This window comes from Macaca fascicularis, chromosome 12 (genome assembly GCF_037993035.2).
Source record: "Macaca fascicularis isolate 582-1 chromosome 12, T2T-MFA8v1.1".
Classification (NCBI taxonomy): Eukaryota; Metazoa; Chordata; class Mammalia; order Primates; family Cercopithecidae; genus Macaca; species Macaca fascicularis.
In genome coordinates this window covers 18,719,374-18,744,907 of record NC_088386.1, presented here as the reverse complement: position 1 = coordinate 18,744,907, position 25,534 = coordinate 18,719,374, and the positions used below count along the sequence as shown (strand labels likewise).

Below are 25,534 nucleotides of genomic sequence, written 5' to 3'. Positions count from 1 at the left end.
TCATCGTATCACTTTGTATCAGTTACTTACACATAGTTGAAGAACTCTCAAAATGTTCCCAGAAAACTGTTTAATATTAGATATATTGTTTAATATTGCCAACCACATACGTTAGTTACTCAAGCAAAATGGTATTTGCAAGTCTCTGTCCTGTCAGGACCTTAAAAGACCAGAATAATCTTGACAATGTCCAAAGTTAAAAGAAACACTAAAGTTAGTTGACTCTGACATGGCTCAGAGTCTAGTGAGGCCAGTTCAGCAGCCCTCACTGCTCCCCAGGCTCGTGGTCCAGTCAAAGTTTAGGGCAAGAAAGACCAAAGAGATCCAAGGATATTAAAAGGAACATACAGTACCTTTGGGTCATATATATTGATTAGCAAAGTTTCACTTTAACCTCCTGCACAGAAATTTCTGCCGAGATTTTATCTGCATTTAGAAGTCAGATTTATGTGACTCACACCACGGAAACTTTGTCCCAGTTCTCCCACAGGTCAACCCTCCCCCTCAATCAAAGCACTCACATTTCTTTATGGAAACTCATAGTCTATTTTCTGTGTGTTTCCCAAGCCTGCATTCTGTAGGTTTCATCAGAATGTGTGGGACAAAAATATAAGTTATCCACAAAATCATTTCATATAAAGTTTCCACTGAAGACAGACTTTTTAGAGGGAGTGTTGCTCTGTTCTTAGTTGCAAAAATTAACTGTTGCCAAAGAGGTGATTTGCAGCAAAGAACTGCCTCTAAGCAATACACATGTTTTGTATTCATGAATACTGACCCCTGATTATACGTGCAGGTTGTTTTATGACTAATTGCATGAGGGTAGATAATTCATTTCCACACATTGTAAGAGAACACTCTCAACGGGGTAGTTGAATGTAGTAATAATGCCAACTGGAAATTCTTTTCAAGGCTTTTTATACTAATTAAACAAACTAACAAGGTAAGGCCTCATGTAAGTGTTTTCCTTGCTAGTGGGTGTCATCAGACATACACAGGTGGATAAAATGTAAACTTAAGATGTTTTTCAGACAGGCACAGTGGCTTATACCTATAATTCTACGACTTTGGGAGGCTGAGGCAGGAGGATTACTTGAGCCCAGAAGTTTAAGACCAGTCTGGGCAACACAGGGAGACTCTGTTTCTACAAAATAAAAAATAAATAAAATCGTAAAACCTAGGCAAGTGTAGTGGCATGTGCCTGTAGACACAGCTACTTGGGAGGCTGAGGTAGTAGGATCGCCTGGGCCCAGGAGGTCCAGGCTGCAGTGAGCCATAATTCTGCCACTGCATTCCAGCCTGGGTGACAGAGTAAAACCCCATCTCAAATAAATAAATAAAATGTTCTTCAATCCTTTTTGCACTGATTGTTATTTTCTGGGAAATGAGGAACATATTGAGGATTTGGGGAAGACACTTGAGAATCTGTGTTCCAATAAAAGAGCACATTTATTCAGAAGGTAACAGACTCACATTCCTAGATACACACACATAGACCCTGGCTTGCTAGGCATGCACATTCACAAGTGCACACACCCACAAATGCATGTGCACACACCTGTATACAAACAGGTGTGCATGCATACACTTCATCATCACCGCTACTGCTCCCTATCTCATCTCCCTGCCTTGCAGTACAAACGAAAAACCAAGGGATTAATCTTAGAGTTCGGAGGTTTGCATGTTACAATCAAGCTTCTTAGTCTAGCTGTTTGACAGACACTTACTGGCAGGCAATGACTTGCTATTTATTCACAGTATTGCCTTGGCCACAGTTTCTTTCATACCTACTATTCCCTTGCAAAGAAGTAAAATAACATCTAAAACCACTGCGCTGCACTTCAATGGATTCGGTTGTATCCTGAAAACCTTTACTGGCTGTCAGCCTCACCCAGGTCCTGAGAGCTCACGGCACTCGCAGGCTGGAAGGAGAAGTGCAAGGGATGGACAGTCGCAGAGTAGGGAGGTACGAGAAAGTCACAGAGCAAATGAGCTGCACTGTGGACTTTGGAGACACAGAATGCAGTCACCAGAGGGCAGGAGGAGCAGCAGGTAGGTGAGCAGAGGAGAGGGCAGAATTGGAAAGGGTGTCTTTCAGCAGAAGGAGCTGCAGCAGGTGAGGTCTCAGATCCAGAACAGCAAGTGCTTCTCCTCCGTAGCTGCTTGGTGGACTTACCTGAGGACCTTTAAAAATACTGCTGGCTGTGTCACACCTCAGAGATTCCCATCTGACTCTGCTTTTGGGCGGAGCCTGGGCTTTCTGGTTTTTTAAAGCACCACAGGAGATTATAACGTTCATCCGGGGTTGAGAACCACTACAATTAGATTATCTGAATGCTGTGCTTTAGAGAGCATTTTCAGAAATTTGCAGTAGAAGGATGAAAGCTCCCGCCGCCAAGTTTAGATACAGTAATAGAAGAGCACAGACCCATGTGGAAGTTTTAAATTACTTCTGATTCCACAACAAAGTCTGAGATAATATAAAGCTACAAGCAATAAAATAAAATAAAATAAACCATATCCCAGTGTTTCTCAAGGTGTGTTCCTGGGAGCCCTTTGCATCAGAAAGATGTGTGGTGGTTGCTAAAATTGCATATCCTTAGACCTCATTCAGACCTTCCCAGTCGGTATGCAGGGACAGGAAATTGGCAATTTTCACAAACATTCCAGGAGGCTTCTGCAGGAAAAGTTGGAGAAACTGCTATTTCCTCTCCAATGAGAACTGGCCCCTTACAGTCAGTGACGATGGTAGAGTTGAGTTATTTTCCAACCTCTACACTTCAGAGCGCAAGGACGTTGAAAACTAGACCTTTGGATGTAGTTCAGAAATAGACCAAAAAAAGAATTTTAAGTAAGGGTAGAAGTAGGTTGCTGAGACTATTTCTCACCTGTCTCCCTGAACTACATGCTACATTCCTAGCCTGGATTTTAGAATCATTCCCAGGACATTCTCAGGCATATCCCACTGCTGGGCCCTACGTCATCTTTAAAATCAAGGTTTTGGCTGGGCATGGTGGCTCACGCTTGTAATCCCAGCACTTTGGGAGGCCAAGGCGGGTGGATCACAAGGTCAGGAGTGCAAGACTAGCCTAGCCAGCATAGTGAAACCTTGTCTCCCTGAAAACACAAAACATTAGCCAGGCATGGTGGCAGGAGCCTGTAGACCCAGCTACTTAGGAGACTGAAGCAGGAGAATCGCTTGAACTCAGGAGGTAAAGGTTGCAATAAGCTGAGATTGTGCCACTGCCCTCCAGCCTGGGTGACAGAGCAAGACTCTGTCTCAAAAAAAAAAAAAAAAAAAAAAAAACAAGGTCTTGATAGACAGAAATGGAAGACGATCCTACTTGTCACCTTCATATGTTCAAAATACTCATTTCTTGGAAATTACAGATGATCTACTCCTTGTTTGCCCCAGATTCTATCACCTTGGAGACAGTCCCTGCATTTCTTCTCACATTATTTCTGCAGGACCCAGCAGATTCCTGCCCCACACTAGGTGCCTAATGCATATTTGTTGAATGACTAAATGAATGAATGGAGAGTATCAGCAGGAAATTAATTTCCAAATTAGTGTTTCCCTAAATCTCACATACATATTTAGACTAATTTCTTCAGTTATCTCTTCAGAGATGAGCACTCATTTATTATGCACTAACCCAAATGATAATCCAAGGATTAATCAGCTGAAAAAAATAGTAGACCCACTTCAAATACTCTGATTTGAATTAGAAGAAGAGAACTTCATGGGCTTTGGATTAGGAAGACTAGGGTTCACTGTTCCCCCTTTTCCAATGTTGTACGGGGCTGTGTATTTACCTCTTCGAGCTTCTTTCTTGTTTGTATCTTACAGGATTGTTTTACAAAGTAAATGAATAATACAGATGCTTATTGACTTACATTTATACATGTATATTATGTGGACACACACACAAACACACACACATATACATACCCCTCATGCCCTTACAAATAAAATCCCTTATTCTTAAAGCATTTTTTCTTAACTGCTTACCTGAACATGGATTATATTTTCCAAAGTTCGACTGGCCTGATTCACATTTAGGGGTGACTGCTTTATATCAAGTCCTGCCCTAGATGGTTTCACTGATTATGTCTATCATCTCATGCCTTTTTCACAACTTTAGAGGTAGGCAGCTCCCCTATTTTATGGATGAGAAAAGTCAGGTTTCTCTCCCATCCCCTGTGCATGTCAGTGTGTGAAGTTAACATAGGCACTGTTTTAACCCAAGTCCATGTTCTCCATGCTTTCTCCTAGCTGCCTCAGTACAATCAACCAAGCTCAGAAGCATAGAACACCTCTCCAAAGCACATTTTCAAAAACACATGCTTTTCCTGATTAGATTTTTCAGTTACTTTGTTGACACGACAGTGGCTTTGCATGGTGAAATAGCTCATGAAAGTATGAAAGCAAGCCCACTAGCCAGGAGAGGACTGTCAAAGCATAGAGCCATTGGAGATCCTCACTCTCCACACCCACAAACCCGTAGCTTCTCCACCCTCCACCCCAGCCCTTGGCTGAGAATTCTCTCTGTGAATAAACTTCTTGGTGTGGCTTCTTATTCAGCTTCAAGGACTGTTTTGCAATAAAATAATAGACAACTTCACAGCCCCAGCTTTTCCTCCCTCTGCGCGCCCACTTCCAGGAGAGTGCATGGAGGAATCACGAGCCCTGGAAGTTTTTCAGGGAAGAAGAGCAAAGTTTTGTGTGAGTAGAAGATCAGCCATGTGTTAGAGGAGCCAGATTGTCTGAGAGAATTCTTACTGAGAAGGAAATACGAGATGTACTCAGGCGCTCTCCTTGTCATTCCTGTCTCACCTGCAGCCCTGCTCCATCTCCTAGGAGCAAAGGGGAGCGGCCTCCACGGACAGCCTAAGGGAGGCTGTACTACAAGCTAGTGGCTTAAGGACTGCCAGCTTTGCTTTTCACAAGCTAGTGGCTTAAGGACTGCCAGCTTTGCTTTTCCAGTGTGCTTCAAGTCCCTTGCAGCCTAGCCTAGCTGCTGCCCTTTCTCTGGAGAGGAAAGCTGGCAGATGACATTGGAAGTGATTTGTTCTCACTAGCTGGGCCTATAGGTGTGTGATTATTTGCAACCCAAATGCTTAGGGCATAATGCTAGGTTGAGAGCAGGGGCGCATTCCAGGCATTATCTTTTCAACCTAGTAGAGGTTGCAGGCACAAGCTCCAAGCAACTGTCCTATTGATGCATCGGGGAAGTTAGCTGTTAAAAGCGATAACAAAACCTCGGACACTGTCATTATAGACAGTATGGAGGAAAGCATCTGTATCATCTGCCTGCTCTTTTTCGAAGAACCAGCAAGTCCTTCTGGGTAACATAACCTCATGTCAGTAGGTAAAGAAATAAGGCATTCGTGTATCTTTGTTCAGTTTTCAAGTGGAGCAAACAATTTTCCCAAGTACATGCCAGAAGGAACTGTGTTAGATATAGAGTCTCTAAGCCTATAGGGCAACTGCTTGGATTGCGAGATATAACGTATTTCCTCCTGTGGGCTGTTAGAGTTAGGATATTAGTCTGTGTCTCCTGATAAGTCCTGGATAGAGCTATTTTATGTGACCACTGTTACCAGAATGGTTTCAGCGAGAGACCAGTTGGGAGAAAGAAAAGAAAATATTGATATTGGGCAGTTTTATGAGAATGTAAATCAAATCCAAAGTTTGAGATCCAAAAGAAGTAAATTATTTATGGCATGATTTAACTTTGGTACCTTGTTCCTGATTCAACCTGCATGAATAGTTCAATTCTTCTGTTTTGTTTTGTTTTGTTTTGTTTGCCAGCAATAAAATAGATGATATGTAGTTTGACTTTGAATTCTTAGTTACTTATGAATTGGAATGAATGCTGGAAAACTGACGTTCACTATTATGCTATTGGTCAATTTGCTTGGGTTGGATAACATTTATCACTGTTGTGGTCACAAACAAATAAAGTGATAAAGGAACATGGGGTCTCAGTTAATGAAAGTATAGTTTACTTTGGTCTATGGTAGTTCCGTAAGTTGTGCTTCACTGAAAAAAAATCAAAAATACCTAAGAATACGTTTTCTTTAAAATCATCGTTTCAATGAACAGCCTTTCTTTTTACTTAATGTCTGCAATGTAACTTTGAAAAGACTTTTTCTGATGGGAAAAAAAATCCTTCTTGTGCATATAATTTAACGAATCAATTACAGATAATCTGATTTTAGTCATTTCCTGCTAGTGGTGTGATTGCTTTCTAACCAAAAGTTGACGACAGCCTGTGTTTTAATTTTCGATGAGACTTACTGATAGCCAGCTGTCATGAAGGATGTACTATTTGTCAATATTGAGCCAAAAAACAATTAAGCTCCATGAAAACATTCTTACCATAATCTGTTCCCCTATACTAGATAGAGAAAGAAGCACAAATAGTTGAGCATCACCAAAAATAAATGTGTTACCAAGAGAGAAATAACACGAAAGTGTCCCTCAGTCTCCAGTTGAATGTAAGAATTACCATGATGATTAGATGTTTGTCACACTGTGTTATAATTGTATTTTTGCCAACTTGCTGCCAGGTGTGAGTCTTTGAAGTCAAGGACCATGGCCCAATCAGCTAGCTTTGCAAGTAGATACTCAGAAAATTTATATTGGATAAGTGAAGGAAGAAACGAATGAAACAGAGTGCCTTATATCTAGGATATTTAAGTATTTGGATTTAGTCTTTCATGCTGTCAATTTCAGTTATCACATCAAATGTTTACAGTTTATGTATTAGCTGGAACGTACCACCCACTTCACCTGTCCACCTTAATTTTATCAACGGTAACCATGTAGCTACATAGCTTCAAGGTAATAGCGAAGTTTAGTAGGTGATTCTATGCAAAGTATTTTGAAATATGCAGATGAAAAAGAAATCTTAGCACAAATACATACAGTAATAATGAATGGTTACCTGGAGAAAATGCCAGATACTTGAAACACCAGGAACATGTTACTGGTTTTACCTGTGGTCCTTAGCTGGAATTGTGTTATATGCCCGCTCCTAAACCAGTCACTGGAATTGCTAATATTGGCTTCGATTAATCAAGATTCACTGCCTTGGGCTGAGGAGGGATTTAGGTTCTTCTGCTGTCCCAAGCTGCCTGATATTTGAAGAAAATGAGGTCCCCGAAAATATTACTAAGAATTATGTTTGGTTGTTTACTGGAAGAAACTCAAAATAACAGTGACTACCTTATTTCCCTCACATCAATGTTCAATAGACAGTACAGCTCCATAGCATCCTCAGGACCAAGCTTGTCCTTTTCTCTGTCCAAATATCCTTAATATGTGACTGTTTTTGTCAGGGTAACTGCTGAAGTTCCAGCCATTGCTGTACTTCCATTCCTAGTCAGGAAGATGATGAAGGGTGAGCCCCCTTCTTCTTTGAGACTTCCTGTAAGCCCAAGAGAATAGTCTGCTTACGTCTTATTGGCCAGAATTTTGTCACATGGTAACATTTCACTACAGGAGTAGCTGGGAAATGCAGTTGAATGTGCCCAGCCGCAGAGGATTGGGTTTGTTACTCAGGAAAAAGGAAAAAAATGGATGTTGCAGTAAACAACTACCACATTTTATTACGGGTAGCAACAACAAGAGGGTGACATAAGCGAAAACATTGAAGATGAAAGCAGGACATAGAGGAAACAACGAGTTGTCCCTATTGTTGACCATTCAACCTATCTCTATTGCAAGTAATATGAAGCAGTGAAATAGACAGCAAAGGAATAGGAAGGAGAGGCAAGGGACATTGTAAATCAGTGAAGTGTAGAAACTGTGTACAGATAATTAGGACTGTGTTTGGCACTATATCATTTTTTAGCCTTCTTGCAGTATATGAAAGGATATCATTTTTCCAAATATGGAAATGTGAAAGTCAAGGTATGAATGATCTTTTAAGTGTAACCATCTTAATTAGCAACAGGGTCATCTTTGGAGAAAGCAAAATATTACCTAGAAGGATAGGCTTATTATGAAAAGAATCAGATCTCTGGATGTAGAGGAAAGAGGCAAATGAGGAGCTAATTAGCTCCAATAAGCTGCAAGAAACGTATTGGTAAATTAGAGTCAGTGCCTATAAAGTCTCATTATTATAAATGACAACTTTTTCTTTATTTTTTAAAGGTAGCCAACCAAGTTGTTCAAGCTCTGCTTACTCAAAAGGTAGGTCACTTTCTGGCTTTGTTCTTTTCAAGGCACTTATGTGACTATATTGGAACTCACGTTGTTAAGCTAGGAAATTGTGATTGATAGATGCAATACTTTTGTATTTATTCGCTTAGTGAAAATCTTGTGTGTTTTAGATAGCTTACGAAGTGTCATCAGTGACCAGTAGAATTTGTATAAAAAATCCAAACTCTCGGTAAAATAATAGAAAGCCTTTTGAAGATGATTTTCATGTACCCAGATGAGTAGCAAACCCATCATTTTTATTTAGTAAATACAAACTTTCAGTAAGTTGGTGCATTCTCCCAATTCCTATAAAATGAGTATCTTCTTTTGGACAGCATTAACGCAAGTCTAAAATTCAGCAAGAGATCTTTGAAGTTAGGGAAGTCATTTAATTTCCCTGAGCCCTAGTTCCTCTTCTATAATGTGGGAATAACAGTTCCCACCTCCTGGGACTGCTGTGGCGACCCTACCAAAAGAAGCAGGTGGAACAGTTACTGCAGTAGTTTGTGGTACATATAAAATAATGGTAACCACTGTACCTGAAATTTCCATACCTATGTGTTTGCTGCCTTGCCATTCTTCCTTCAGACAATATCAGATCACATTATCTAGGCACAGACAGTAAATGCAGGTCAATTTTGCCCAAATTTGGCTGTTTCGGTGAATTTTATAGAATGTTTTCCATCTCTGGCCATGATGCTTCTGAGAAGCTAAATTTTAGTTCCCTCAGATTTTGTTTACTTTGATTTCTGTCTGTGAAATAGAGACTTCTCCCAAAGAAACTTTTAGATCCTACAGCGTATATTCAGGATGATGTGACAAATGGCAGCAAAATAATTTATGCCATTTTGTTTTTTTAATTGAAAATAATTGTATTAGGGGTTGACTGCTTCTCATGGAGATATTTAAATATTCTTTAAAATTTATATGAAACAGGCATTGTGAAACTTTCGCTAGACTTTCTTGCCTACTATTTCTGTCAAAATGTCATGGTTCCTTCTAAAAATAATTTTAACTGCTTCCAGTTTTACACTAACATGCCTAAATAAAGAGATTTGAGTACCACTTACGTAGAGTTAAAATTAGGCTCCATTGTGAGCAACAGAGATCCATAATGAGGTGGCTTAACTAAGCTAAAATGTTAGTTCTTTCTCACGTACAAACCGACAGGTAGACAGAACTGGGATGGTAGCTCTGCTCCATAAAGTCCACGGGGTCCCTAGCTTCCATCTCTGTATTTCATGGAATGTGGCCCCATTTTCAAGGTCACTTCATGGTCCAAAAGGACTATGCTAGCTCCAGTCGTCACATCCACACATTCTAGCCATCAGGAAGGGAAAAAAAAGCTGAGGAATATGAAGAAGATAAAGGGCATACAGCAGCTGTCTTTTAAAGGACACTTCCAAAAGCTTTCATACGTTACTTACATACATCTCCTTGAACAGACCTTACTCACACAGCCACACCTAACAAACCTGGCAAAGAAGTCTTTGTTCTGGGTGTGTGCCTGGCTGAAATTACTTTGGAAGAAGGTGAGAAATAGATATTGGAGGACAAATTGTAATTGCTGCTGCAACATTTTTGAATGCTTTTTCTTTTTCTAAGGCTTTAATTTCTCCATTGTTTGTCTCCTGCTTGAAACTCTATGATGACTTAGTTACAAACCTAAGGAATGGGGGAGTACTATTGCAGCCCTGTGTACAACTGTTGAAAGACTTCTCATGCCTGCTTTTGTTAATGGCGCCTCAGGAAAGAGACAAGGAAGCCGTCTGGTACGATAAAAAGAAAAAGGGGCCCTTCAGGTCAGCTACAAAAAAAAAAAAAAAATAGCTACACAAATCCAAGTAATAACTAGTAAACAGATAAATCTACCTTGGTACAGTTAAGCAGTGAGACACAGAAAGACGTGCTACTGTGAGATAGCATACCTCAGGGACACTATGAGGCAGAAAGAGATGCTGGGGGCTTTGGAGATTCCAAAAGAATCATGTTCTGCAGAAATGTGTGCCTCCAGATTTTATGGGAACTGTAAAATTGCTGCAAAAAGACTAAAATTTCTTTTTAATTAAGAGCGCAATATAAAATATACAATGCACTCCAAATGCAGATGAGAAAACTAATTCCAAAAAGGAATGTAGGTCACAAAGATGAAACAGAAAAAAATCTTGAGTGATTTATCCAAGTCACCAGAAGATCCTTGAGGTGAAATAATAGGCATTACTGTGCAGTTTTAGAATATGTTATTAGTTATGACACAAAGGCAAATCTGCTGTGGCTTCAGCTCTTCACTGGGCAGCCAGAAATACATTTTTCGTGGCATATCATGAATTGGCCCAGACAAGCATCCTGAAGTAACAGAGTCTATTGATACTGATAGAAAAAAAAATTATTTCCGTTAACTTATCAGTTTCTGTTCAGTGTACCTAGTCAGGTAATTCAGTTTATCTCAAAAACCTGTAGATTCCCTTAAGCGAATGGACTGTATCCCTTTAGAACAATAATACAAAAGTGATCATATTAAACCGAACTTTCTTCCTTTGATGCCTCCAAATCATGGGTCCAAGTCCAGAAGTGTGAGTGAAATTAATACTTCAGGTTAAACTCATATTGTTATCTGAAATGTTTTTTATCTTCATTAAGTCAATTACACTAGGAGAAAATGTAACTCGCCTAGGTTCTTCAGTGTTTGGAGTTTGTTCTTTGTTTGTTTGTTTTTGTTTTTGCCACTAAGCAAAACACAGAAGAAAGGCATTTTCTCTGCAATTATTTTCATTCATATCAACAGTCTCAGGCTTATCTGCATGTTCTTTGGAGGAACCACATATTTCGATGGTGTGTTTTCTTCACTGACATGGAATAAAGCTGGGTATGGTAGAATCCAGCCATTCAGGCAGACCCAGAAAACAATTTTATAGCTTGTAGCTGAGAAAACTCCAAATTCCTGCCTATTTCCCTTGTAAAGGTGCAATTGAACCATCTGTGTCCACTTCTCCAGCAGTGGTCTGTGTGGTATCAGGCGGCTGCTGATATTTAGCAGGCATTTACAAGCCTTCAGACTCCACGTGCAGCACTTTTTTTATATATATACTTTAAGTTCTAGGGTACATGTGCACAACGTGCAGGTTTGTTACGTATGTATACATGTGCCATGATGGTGTGCTGCTCCTATTAACTCGTCATTTACATTAGGTATATCTCCTAATGCTATCCCTCCCCCTAGTTCAACCATTGTGGAAAACAGTGTGGCGATTCCTCAAGGATCTAGAACTAGAAATACCATTTGACCCAGCAATCCCACTACTGGGGATATACCCAAAGGATTATAAGTCATGCTGCTATAAAGACACATGCACACATATATTTATTGAGGCACTATTCACAATAGCAAAGACTTGGAACCAACCCAAATGTCCATCAGTGACAGACTGGGTTAAGAAAATGTGGCACATACACACCATGGAATACTATGCAGCCATAAAAAAGGATGAGTTCGTGTCCTTCGTAGGGACATGGATGCAGCTGGAAACCATCATTCTCAGCAAACTATCACAAGGACAGAAAACCAAAAACGTGTAGCACTTTAAATGCACCAAGTCATTTTGATCTCAAGGCAGCCCAGTGAGGTAGGACTAAAAAAAAATAGTTTGCTCATAGTTTCAACTGTTGGGCAGTGGCAAAGCCCCTGCTTTAATTATGGCTGTTGCACTGTAAACCCCACGCTCTGACCCACTCCTTCATTCTTCCTCCACAATCCCATTCAGTCACTTGTTTTTCTCCACCGTAGTTCAGTAGGACAGAGAGAGATGCCATGAAAATCAACAGATGGGTTGAAATCAACCGTCAGTTATGATCACAGGGAATAAAATAAAAGGCAGGGTAGCCGCAGGACTTTTTAAAACTTCTGGAAGTATTGCTGATCTTCTGTAGCAGGAAGAGCATTTAGAGTTTGGTATCTGTGGAGTGAAACCGACTCTGTATATTTGGGGTCAGGCTTTCTCAAAATCAATCTTATTTTTAACTCCCCAATTCCCCAATTTCTAGGAGCCTTGGTGAGTATTTAATCCTGAGATCGTCAACGAGCTTTGGTAATGGGCTCTACTGGCTGTAGTTATATGAACTGTTTAGCCATTGCCCTTATTAAAAGTGCTTTAATCTGAAGGCTTTTAGGGTAGAGATTTGCAGTATGTATTTTGTCACAGGACTCACTACTTCCTGTGCTGTATCCCAGTTCAGTCAGACTTTTATGTCACCTGTCTTGCCTTTTAGGCATTCGATGTTGAAGCCCTGAGTCTGTCTGAGATGTGACCAGCCTTTTCCAGAAGTGGGTTTTCATTTTACAAAAGCCTTAGCATTTGGGGCAGAGAGGGATATATCATTGAAAGCCACCAAGAAGGGGTGTGACAAAAGAGGCTGGTGGTTTTAGTGGCCATTAGGCTTCAGGGAGGGAACAAAGTGGCACTCGAAAAGCCATCCCATGAAGCTAATGAGAGATACAGTCTTTTGAACAAAAGCCCAGTTTTGTGCAGTGCCTTGGATTACAGATGAGGAAACTGAGACCTGCTCAGAAGCAATCACTTCTTCAAGGTCCTGTGGACAATGAGGACTAGAGCCCAGGTCCACTAAGCCCCAATTCCATGTATTCCCAAGATAGACACTGCCTCTGAAATAGGTATACCACTGTCGTGTCATTTTTACATGATAAAATCAGATTTAAATAGTTTTCAATGACACTCCAGTGATCATGTTAGTATATGTCCTGCTTCTAAGCAATCAGCATTTTTAAAAATGTACTTTGGCCTAGAGCTGGTCAGGATTTTACTTTTCAATACGTGAAGTAACTGTACTCCTATAGGTACTGTATAGCAGTGAGTCCAGAATCATCTTTAGCCCAAGCACAGGGGGAATTTATCAGGATTACAGGGTGTGGATCCTCCAGGGAAATTATGGTTTGGGATCATTAAGATGCAGAGATGCCCGTTAGACCAGTGTATCACATTGCTCAGCTGTAACCTTTTAAGTCTCTATTTCCAATTGATAGTGACATGAATAGTGCAAGGAAAATGGGTCTGAGTATTTTCTTGAACCCAAACACCACTGTACTTTTTTTTTTTTCGTGATGTGAAATATAGTCAAATCTTTGGCATTATTCCTCCATGATAAATATTTATGTTGTGTCCCCATTTTCTTATCTGAAGATACAACCTTATATTTTCAGTGAGGTTCTTTCTTTTCTTGAGACCTGATACCTGCCAGGAAGTCATAGAAAAAAAAGAAGGGTTGTGAGAGAGGATACATGGTACAGCCTCTCCCTTGAGCCGCGATCCCAGACCCTGGCACTTACCCAGAGGAGAGTTCTTTCGTTTCTAAAGCCTTCCTTGGGGAGGCTGTTCTAGGTCTTGCCTCTGAACTGACAGGGTCAGAGTCGCGGCTCTTGCATCCAGCCTAAATGTATCATGCAGTCATGCATTCCTTTCTGTCACGGTGTTCCTGCTGGGAGCACAGAGGAAGCTAAGACAGCCAGCTGCCCCCTCCACCCAGGTACTATAATAGTGGTCAGCGAAACAGTTGTTTCTCTATGTATAACCATTCTGGTTGTGTTTATGCGTGTGTACATGGGCACACGAGTGTATTTGTTTACAGTTTATTGGGAAGGCAACTGTCTGGCATCAGTTACTGGTGATCCACAGCTTGTCTGAAGAAAATAAGAGTATTAAAAACAATGCAAGCGATTCTTTTCTATCTCCAGATTTTCAGACCAGCTCATTTCTGTTTGTCGATGGCCATCAGGTCCGTGTCACATCCCTAAAGCCTCTGTCTTACCCCGCTGCTGTGTCCTGAGCTGGATGTGCCAACAGTGATGAACAGAGAGTTCCCAGGGTCGATAAATTGTGTTCCCACTAATGAACTTTGCTATACCTTAAGTGATAGTAATGGCCTTTGAAATTTGGGCAGTTGTATAATGACTCTCTGTAAAGTACATTGATTTTTTTTCTTTCATTCTTTCTTTTTATTTCATTTTTACCCATCTGAAGAACTCTTTCAAGGTCTTCTCAGTTTTGCTGCTAAAAATCGTGGTTACTGTTGCCTTCAGGTCCCCTTTTACTTGCATATCCACACTGTACGCTTCCGTTTCCATATCTCTACATTGCAAATGAGGATGATTGTGTTTTCCCATCCAATAGGTACTATTACTATTTATCTGCCTCACAGTCAAGTTTTATTAATTACTTAATTAGTGGTACTAAAAACAATTAGTGTTTGGGAGCAGAGAGTGTTACATACATGTTAAGAACAAAAATTGTGAGACACAGAGGTTGAATTCTAAATAAAGAAAGCAAGTTTCACCAGTCGTAGTGGCTCATGCCTGTAATCCCAGCACTTTGGGAGGCCAAGGTGGGCAGATCACGAGGTCAGGAGTTCAAGACCAGCCTGGCCAATGTGGTGAAACCCTGTCTCTACTAAAAATACAAAAATTAGCTGGGTGTAGTAGCACATGCCTGTAGTCCCTCCTACTCAGCAGGCTGAGGCAGAAGAATCGCCCAAACCAGGGAAGCAGGGGTTGCAGTGGGCTAAGATTGCGGCACTGCCCTCCAGCCTGTACAACAAGAGTGAAACTCTGTCTCAAAATAAAATAAATAAAAATAAAGTAAGTTTCATCTTTTTTTTTTTTTTTTTTGAGACTGGGTTTTTTTGAGACTTTGTTGCCCAAGCATTCAGCTGGGCGATCTCGGCTCACTGCAATCTTTGCCTCCCGGGTTCAAGTGATTCTTGTGCATCAGCCTCCCGAGTAGCTGGGACTACAGGCGTGCACACTTGGCTAATTTTTATATTTTTAGTGAAGATGGAGTTTTGCCATGCTGGCCAGGCTAAAGTTTCACCTTTTAATTTGAGCAGTGAGTGGGTCCCCACAATGGCCTCTGCCAAATGGCGTGTGTGCTCGGGAGTATGAAATGTGCACTCTTGATCCTGCCCTGCTGGATCTTGCACTCTTGCATGTCATTCTGAACATGTCATTTCTTTTCTCTGCTCTCCATTTGTGAGCACTGATCAGTTGAAAACACCCTATACATAAGCTTTACCCATTTAACTAAAAAAGGCCAGGAGAGTTGAAACTGCAGTGGGCTATACCTTGGCCTGTTTCTTTGACACCTTTAAATAGGATAAATACTACTGTATAAGATGATGCATGCTCATGAAGCCTCAGAGGCGGCTTTACTAGCGAGCTCTAACTTCACCATTAGATTAATACAAGCTTATGGCAGGCCCAGGTACCTCTGTGACTCCTATTTAGGCCCTAGACATCAGAACTGTGACCTGGGCTCTCCCTTGCTTACAGAGCCTTAAGTCCAATAGCTACCTGCCCACATCAGAATACATAAGTCTTTGAAATAGAAGTGTTGAGAAATGCTCTGTATCACACCGATCACTAGAGAATAGAATTTGCAATCATCATCCCGTTTGGCAAAATAATTGCGAGCACTTATTAAGCTCCTACTATATGTGGCATCGTGCTAGGTGATGGAATGAAAACAATGTAAGAGCAATATGCTGGTGTGGTTATTTCAGTATCTTCTTGTGCTCGCCTGGTGAAAAAACGCGTCGTGTAATTGACAAGTCTAGAGCACAAACGATAAAATGAATACTGAGTAATATATGATAACCGTCACAAAGGAGGCATTGAGGTCTGATGGGAGTTCAGAAAATGGAGCAGGTATTGAGGGATGCCAGGTAAAAGGTCAGAAAGGTGACAAAGTTTGAACTGGACTTCAGTCAAAGAGCCAAATGTGGACCGAAAGAAGAAGGTGGATAAGAAGGAAAAGTGGTAGTGGAAGGAAAAGAGAAGAAGGTAGAAGGAATGCGTAGAGCTTTAGAGAACAACATGCCAGACCTTTGTTCTCTGCTTGGTGAGAACAGAAGACTTTTTTTTTTTTAACATCAGGAAGTAGTGAAAGATAGCTTGAAATGCAGAAAAGGGTCAGCTTTTGAAGAGCATTGAATTTGGGTTTTATTCTACTGGGTCTGCCTTGAATTCCATCCAAAAGGGCATAGATATTTAAGTACCAGAAGTTCCTTTATTGCAGTCAGTTTGGAAGGCACTTCTTGTACATCAACTTCCTCCATGAGCTGGGGAAAAGGCCTTTGTGGTCTTTGAACTATTCAAAAGAGCTGCTCCAAACAGATGCCAGAATGGGCTAAGTAGTGTGCGTCTCCCCCAGCACTGCGACCAGAAAGCCCCAGAAGATATGGAAATCCACGAGTTCAGAGGATGGGCAAGTTGCAAGTGGCCTTTTAAAAGCCTTCTCTTCCGTGTTATTTCTCTTCCGCTAAATGCATCACTGACTCTATTAGCCCCAGTGCCGAGAATTTCAACTTGTTTTCACAAATGACAACAAAAAACTCCATCAGAAATGATAGTTTCTTTAGCTCATCAAATCTCTATTCACTGCAGAAACGTTGTTGTCCTTGTGGCTTGTGATCTATGATTGCTTTTGTAAAGACAATGAAAAGGCAAAATATATAGGTGGAAACTTAAATTGACTTTATATCGCTAAGATTTACTGTCTTCAAAAATAGCATGCTAGATTAATGCATTTCTGATTTCAAGGTGCTTTGTTTTAAAAAAAAACTGGTCTTTGCACATAATAATTCTATCAGACCAATGGTCTGTGGAAGAAAACGTTGTATGTGATTTACTTCTGGGGGCTTTGAAGAATGAAAATACTGTTTTTTACTAATGATCTGAGATATATAAAACATGGTTATAATATGCAAAGACATCTTTCAGTTATGGACTTTTTCTCCTTCGATGTGTTTGTTGTAGGATCTAAGAGAGGAATGTGTGAAGTTGAAAACAAGAGTGTTTGATTTGGAACAGCAGAATCGAACACTAAGCATCCTATTCCACCAGCGAGTCAGACCCACTTCTGATCTGCTCCTCCAGGTATGTGTTTATCTGGAAAACAATCTTTGCTACTGAAATGCTATTGACAGGAAGTTACTTAAGTTGGGAAGTTAGCAACATCTTCATGAACAAGGCATATTGCATCAGAATCCCCGTTCTTTCTTCTCTCAAGATATGTCATTAAATTTGAATGTGTCTTAAGTTCTTGACTTTCTAAAGCTACAGGCAGATAAGGAAATGCACTAACAAATAATAAACAGGCAAAAGAGACAATCAGAAAATGTCCTGTAGTAAACTAAATGGAACCATAGAAAGAAGTTAGGAAATTGATTGTTTTAGGAACCAGCATTAGTAATCTTGCATATGTGATAAGCAAGGAAGAATTTTATGTAATGCCAAAGCACATTTTTTTAAATTTCAAACTCTTTATAATCAGAAATACATGTGGGGGTTGTTTTTCTTTCATATCTCTCTACGCGGAGTTCCTTCTTATAACAGAACGCCTCCTGTTTCTATCTCAGTATTTTTACAGGTTGTCTTTTTCTAAATGCTCTCACTGAACTATTTTTTTTTACTTGCCTTCATAACATGGAAAGCTGTGGAAAGTCAAGCCATTTGAATCGATTTGAAGCTGGTCCTGACAAAGCACTAGAGAATATGTGCCCCTGCAGGGAAAACACATGAATGGGGAGAGGGGTCTGCAGGGCTGGCCTTTGCTGTTTCCGATGTTTGTGATCCTATTAATGTGTATATTTGCTCAAACAAGCTCCCATGAGCTTTGCCCCAAGCCCGTCTGAGGCCAAGCTGTCAAAGGCTGCATCGAGGTTTCACAGGGGCAGTGTGCAACATACAAAGGGCAGCCCACCACTGCATGGTCTAATTGGCTGAGAGGAAGGTCATTCTCCAGCCTCTGGTCATCTGGACGATACTGTCCAGCATTATAACCACTAGCCATGTAGGGCTATTTAAATTTTAATTTTAAAAATTTAAATTAAATTAAAATTAAGTTCCTATGTCCAACGAGCCACACTTCTAGTCATCAAAAGCCACATGTGGCCAGGGGACTACCTTAGCGAACCGCGCACGTGGAGAACATTTCCCTCATTGTGGAAAGCTCTGCTGGACGGTATTTTTCCAAATGATCCAGATTGTGTTGCTAATTTACTCTGAATTTTGGCATAAAAACCTTAGGACTCCTCAGAGAAATAATGGGAAATTGTAATTCATTTCAGAGAAAGAAAGATGTTTGGTAAGCTGAACATCAAAATGTAATTTGCCCCCCAAATTAAAGTAAAACAGCTCTCTGAATTATAAAATAAATCTCATCTCCTAAATTAATTTCCTCTCTGCCTTACATGTTTGAACATAATTCATAATTTATGAGTCAAAAATTGTGTGGGGCGGGAGGGAAGTCATCTATCTCTATTCTGTTTTCTGTTCCTGACCACCATAAATATTTGTTATAGGGGATCTTGCATTTATAAAAAGCTGTGTTTCTTTCATAATCTCATCATCAAGATTCAATATTAGAACTACTTTTTTTTTTTTTTTTTGAGATGGAGTCTTGCTCTGTCTCCCAGGCTGGGGGGAGTGCGGTGGCGCGATCTTGGCTCACTGCAAACTCCGCTCCTGGGTTCATGCCATTCTCCTGCCTTAGCCTCCCGGGTAGCTGGGACTACAGGCACCTGCCACCACGCCCGGCTGATTTTTTTTTTTTTTTTTTGTATTTTTAGTAGAGAAGGGGTTTCACCATGTTAGCCAGGATAGTGTCCATCACCTGACCTTGTGATTCACCCATCTCAGCCTCCCAAAGTGCTGGGATTACATGCATGAGTCACTGCGCCCGGCCCTCTAGAATTACTTTTAAAAACTGTTGCATGTTCCTGATTTTTTTCTGTTCTGCATGTTGTAACTTGAGGCTTTTCTGAAGTAGTGTTTAAGACTCTGCCGTCCCTGTTTATGAATTGTGATCATTTATTTGCACGGTAAACACACGTGCTATGGATATATAAGCATTTTCATTGGCTGTCACAAATTTCTTAAATTCATACCCAAAGATCAGGGGATGATATATATGCTAACAATAAAAATGAGTGTTTATTCATTTGGTGTTTTCAGCCAACACACTTCATATTTCTCCCAAATAGTACTGCCTTCCAGGAGCCATTCTAATTTAAATATTTATAAAAGATGGACTGTTAATAATTCTGTGAAGAATAATGATATAAAGTGTGATACCTGCCCTCTTAACATCTTGGAGCTCATAATCCAAGACAGAGGACATGACTGGCTTTTCAGATGGTGTGTTAATTATTTCACTCATGGCTTTTCATTTTCTGTTAGTACTTTATGGTTCAATTGATAAACAAAATATATACAATGGAGCTAAAATACAATCATTCCAAACTTGCTTTACACCTATGGATACTCAGTCATTATGTGTTGAGTGGAATAATGAACAATAATAATTCGTTGTTCTGGAGAGTTATTTCACATAAACCAAAGAGAGGTCTATGCTCCCACCTCTTCTTTTGAAGCTTTCCTGTCTTACATGAATGTCAAGGCACTATGCAGTCATGTGTTTCAGCCCAGTATGTCTGAGGATGTGGTGGGTGGGGGCAGCAAATCCGCCAGTGTGCCCCTGGTCCCAAATATTATAGACCCTATAGCTGCTGCCCATGGTCTGTGGATTCATTATGGCAGATTTCTAAGTAGTTTTTAGCACTTCTTAGAAGGCTGCATTAGTTATTATTTGTTGAATACAGCCTAATGATTCTCTACATTCCAAAGTTGCTACCTGAAGAGAAATACAGAAAGAAGAGTTAGGAACACATTGTGATTTAGGTAGACAAATTATAAATAGTATAAAGGAAAATAACATATAAGAAACAGACAATTCTTTGTCCCTTAAAAATACAGAATAAGAGGTTACATGGATATCATTTAGCAAATTCTTCTGTGGGAGAAACGGAAAGGAAGCGCTCTGGGGATTAGTTGACAGATTCTGGTAAACTTACAAAGGGAGCCAGGTCCCTGAGGGAAATAAGAAAGGCCTAAGCTGAAATTAAAATCTTAAGAATGACAACAAACTTCTCTTTGATTTTGGTTTCTAGAATGATATCTCTGGGACTATGAGTGGCAATAAATCAGATTAAGAAGACCCCCCCCCCCTCCATAGTAAAATCAACATTGGAAGTAAATTTCAAGGAATTGAGATGGCAGGATAGCAAACAAAATCCAAAAGTAATGTTCTTACAGAGACTGGAATCTCTTAACTAAGCTCATTTGAAGCTGCTTGTCCAGATTCACTGATGCTCACCATTCTCCCTTTTAAATCACACTGAACAATACCATCAACTTAATGAATGTTGGCAACTGGTAAAGAGCTCTCTACCATGTGCACTTATTTCTCTTACCAGTGGAGCTGAATACTTGCCAAGAATGAGTTATTTTTGTTACTCAGTAGGTCTACTAAAGTAGTATTTGTGATCAAATTAAATATAGGTGTCTATAAAAATAAATTGTGGGAGACCAGAAATTGTATTAAATGTGGAACAGTTCTGCTGCAAACTGCTCAAGTGGTTTTAAGTTCATGTACCATTGTTTAGGAAAACAAAAGTTAGGAATCATAGGCAATGTATAAAGTGTGTGTTGCCAAATTTTTTAAAAAAGATAATGGAAGATTTCAACAAAAAGATCTCTAAGCAAAGAAGCAGCCTTGGCCATACCGAAAATGTCATATACCAAATGTATAGTAGTGCTTACCATGTGTCAGACTCTATTCTACAACCTTTACAGCACTCACCAATTTCATCTGTATCACAGTCCCATGGGTAGGACCTATCATTGCACCTGTTTTACAAATGGGAATACTTTGGCATAGACAGGCTAAGTCCTGTAGCAGGTATTTGACAGACCAAGGATTTAAACCTGAAAATCCGGCCCCCTTTCACCTCCAATTGGTGCTCCCTCTGCGTGGAACATGAATGAGTAAGAGGACAAATTTTCTGATTCCCTGCTGTAGGTGACATTTGAATTAACTGGTCCACCTGGGATTGAGTCAGATCAGAGGGCTTCGGGAGTACAATCCCAATAAGGAGCCTGACATCTTTACACATTTCTGAAATGTGGCATCTAAGATTTTCCCCTCCCTATGTGTTCTTTTATTTGTTTTGGATGCCTGTGTAATCATTATTCTGACAGGACATTATTCTCGTAGTTTTAGCCTAAGACAATGTTTTCTTTTCTTTTTCATCTGATATTTCAAAAAGTCCTACTACTGATATCCTTAGGCCAAGTTAGGAAGAAAAGAATTTTATAGGGTAGATTATTCACGTCAACAGTGGAGGATCTGACAGCTTAGAACCAAGGTGCAAAAATTTGCTGTTACTTCTTAGAATGCGAACTTTTTGCTTTTGCTAGCGTTTTATACTATTATTTCCAATAAGATGAGAGGGCTTTTACATTCTACTTGTTCCTCTTTTCTTTTTCTCTCTCTTAATTTTCAGTGTAAATCTATCCGTGAGTCTGATCTGGCAAGACACTGCACACTTTGCTCTCCACCTGTCCACAAGCCAAGCATCTCACTGGGAAATCCAGCCAAGGGCCACCCCAGCAAGGGGCCAGCCAGGGCCTTGGCAGTCCTCAGTGAACTTTCCCCATACTGGAGTTCATGTAGTATCGGTGGTCTATGCCACAGTTAAGGGTCTTGTGTGGAATTGTAGAATCCTAGCCTCCATGAGTGGGGGTCATCCAGTGCAACCCACGTAATTAGAGATTTCTTGATAACTTTTAATTTTAAGTCAGCAGCAATCTCTTTGAGGATAAGAGCTTTTACTTTTTACCCCTTTACATATACTATCCCTCTTTATAATACGTATTCAGTGCATTACATATACTATCCCTCTTTATAATACGTATTCAGTGCATTACATATACTATCCCTGTTTATAATACGTATTCAGTGCATTACATATACTATCCCTGTTTATGATACATATTCAGTGCATTACGTATACTATCCCTGTTTATAATACGTATTCAGTGCATACTTGTTGATGGCTTTGCACTTAATTGCATACATTTTTTTCTAAAACTCAGTGTGTTGGGGAGGAGATTCCAACCCTGATAAGATTCTAATCTTCATGGCGGGAAGACCATGCCGCCTTCTGTCCACTTGTGTATATTTTTGTATCAAAGCCCTAGGTGCCCGATTTATATTTTTCCAATTTTTTATTTGTGAGAATCAGAGATTTGTAGACATTTTCACTCTTTGCCACCTTAGGACTTGTCATTGTGTAATGAACACAGCTATACAGCACTACCTGGAACTGAACAATCACATAAACAACCAACACAGAAGTATCTTCTCTAGGATATTTGGTCATTTGGAGAACTTAGAAAATGTTAGCCACATTATACACTCTTTTTTTTTTAATTTTTTTGACAGAGTCTCACTCTGTCACCCAGCCTTCAGTGAAGTGGTGCGATCTCTGTTCACTGCAAGCTCCGCCTCCCGGGTTCACACCATTCTCCTGCCTCAGCCTCCTGAGTAGCTAGGATTACAGGTGTCCGCCACCACACCCGGCTAATTTTTCATATTTTTAGTAGAGACGGAGTTTCACCATGTTAGCCAGGATCGTCTCGATCTCCTGACCTTTTGATCTGCCAGTCTCGGCCTCCCAAAGTGCTAGGGTAACAGTCATGAGCCATTTTCCCCGTCTTTTATACACTTTTAGATGTATATATTTTGCTTTTTCAAAACATCTGCCTTTGGCGTGCTTTTTGTGATGCAAGCTTTTCATTCTGATCAATTGTGGCCTCTCTTGAGACACAAACTAAGAAGGAGCTGGGAGAAGAGGCAAGAACATCCACACAAGTTTGAAGCATCTACCTGGCTTCCCACGCTGTTCATCTTAGGAGTTTCTGGAATGGATGAACTCTGCCCCTTGGCTGTTTGTGTGGACCAGCCATGGAGGCGCCTCCAGCCCTGCCCTACAAACCCGATATCTAATTTAGAAAGACCCACAGGGTGACAGGAGGAGCAGCCAGTGATGCTTCAGGGATGCTGAGTAACGCCAGGGCTCAGATGGCAGAGTATCCACTGGTGGTGAGCCTGTCATCCTGCATGGTTACAGGACATTGGTGGTTTCATTATGGGCACCGGCCAGACATGAAAACATATGGAGAATGTGCAGCAGGGATTCTGTCTCATGCACTAAGCACTGGAAAGGATATTAACCTGTCAGACCTGCAGAGGTAAGGGATGCTTTGAAAAATCACACAGTTCCTGCAGGGCAGGGCTTTTGATGATGAGATGTAACACGTGAGGTTGGTTTGGGATCAAGTAAAGAGCTATACAAAAGATGAGAAAGAATCATCAGGGTTATGGCAAGATGTGATTTTTCCCTCTTCATAATATGCCCAAGACCCTCTATAGACTTGCTTCACACTTCAACAGCCTCATTTTTCTTTTTTTCCTGACACAAATTCTTTACTTCAGCCAAGCAGAAATACTTTCACTCCACAGAGCGTGACATAGGTTTTCCTTCAACTGTTCCACTTTGTATGTCATTTTTCTGTTCAAAATGCGACTCTACCCCTGCCCACCCCACCCCTGCCACTCCTCTTCATTCGATTACCAAATTGGGAGCACCCAAAGTAATGTCAGTGCTGAGGAGTCCATGCGAAATGCATTTGCTCAAGAGCCTGTGGTCTACAAGTAAGCCTGAAAGTGAAATGATGTGCTGAAAGGCATGTGGGAAGCTATAGCAGCCGGGCAGAGACAGGCGTGGGGCAAGTGGAATCCTAGCTCTGCTTGCAGAGGGCCCTGGGGAAGGCCCAGCAGAGGAAGCCATGCCTCCATGTGACTCTCTGTGGACAAGAGAAAGTATAAATGCCATCCGGAAAGAACACGCTGTGCAAAGGCATGAGAAATTCTCTTCCTCACAATCTGGTTTCTAAATTCATATGCTTTGGAGGTACTCCTGGAATAAGATCACAGCTCCCCGCCCCACTCAGTCTCCTACTCACACCTTGCTCACTAAGTCCTGGTGGTGTTGATATATTACTTTGTAAGTATGCTACAATTCTTTTTGCATACCTTTGCTCTTCATTCCCAAAGCAATTGAGGGGCGTATTTTTTTGTTGTTGTTCACAAGACCCAGAGCTTACTAGTCCGTGTGTCATGACTAAATGCTGTGTTCCCGTTAGCTTACATTCAGCATTATCATGGAAGGTGCGTGTGGTCTGTTATAAGGAAATCAAGGTATGATTCCTACTCTTTTCTTGCTTGATTTGGCCTTTATTTTCTTAGGGACAAAAACCTTGTTTTGACCTTTGAATCCTCCCAGCACACAACTTGAATAAACGTGAGCCTCAATAAATGCTGAGTGAACTAAGGATTATGTGAAACCAGGCAAATGGAAATGCTTGTAAAAGAGGTACAGGGAGGTAGTTTCACAAATGAAATAGCTCCAAGGGAGGGAAGAGGAGAAGGGAGCGAGAGCAGTTCTTAGGGTGCTGGGTATTTAAGGTGATAAAGGCAGGCTTTGAAACATTATGTTTAGATGGGTCAAGACAATTAGGGGAAATTATCTCTCCTTTTAAATGAGTTTCAGGTGTTTTATTGTTGTTTGTTATGTTTTCTCTCTTCCTGTGGCCGGTGAGACTGCAGACATGGGTTCTATCTTGGAATTGTTGGCTCCAGAAGCTGTGGAGATTGTATTACATGAATGTGCCTTTGGTCAGAGGGACCGATGTTTCCATATTGTTTCATGGGTTTTTATCTCTCCATTCCACTCCCTCTTAAATTTTAAGTAACTTAATGGAAGGCACCTAACTTTCTAGTCTTCATATCCTCCTAAAATTAGATATATGTATTAATTGTATTAATATGTATTAATTGCTTTCAAGAGCGCATGGCTGACTTCTCATCATAAGTGTCAATCTATATTACTATGTGGTTGGCTCTACATAAACCATCCTCTCACCAAAACAATGAAAACTCTCATGCTCTGAGATCAGATGCCTTAAGGGGCTAAACCAGGTGAAGGAAGCAGGAAAGGAAGTTGTGTGCACTGCGGCCAGCCCCAGCCAGTTTGGCCCCATGGAAATGCTAGTTAGGTGTCGCCATAGCTTTGAAAATTTTAAGAAGCTAGAAATGCAGACTTTTGCATGTAGTCTCTCAATTTTTAAATGTTGGCTAACACCTAGTTCAACTATTTCATGACACTGATGAAACCCAATAAGGCAACTGTGCACCAGGATTGGCCTGCAACCTGCTTTTCTTTCTCTGCCCTGAAAATGATGGCTTTTTAATTTAAAATGTGGTGCATGTACTCAGAATACCTGGGCACTATGCTGCACAATCATATTCATGGGACAGCCAGAATATATTGCTTTATTCATTATTTCAACAA

The 25,534-nt window shown here is 40.5% G+C and overlaps 1 protein-coding gene across 9 annotated transcripts in view; it reads left to right on the top strand.

Annotated features, from left to right (window-relative positions):
- NCKAP5 (NCK associated protein 5) overlaps positions 1-25,534 on the top strand; it is a 978,205-nt gene that overhangs the window by 774,087 nt on the left and 178,584 nt on the right. For all 9 annotated transcript variants that reach the window (XM_065525413.1, XM_015432050.3, XM_074008901.1 and 6 more), the window contains 2 exons: positions 8,165-8,203; positions 17,034-17,153. In XM_065525413.1, the coding sequence (XP_065381485.1) occupies positions 8,165-8,203; positions 17,034-17,153 (159 nt within the window). The remainder of the gene's footprint in view (positions 1-8,164; positions 8,204-17,033; positions 17,154-25,534) is intronic.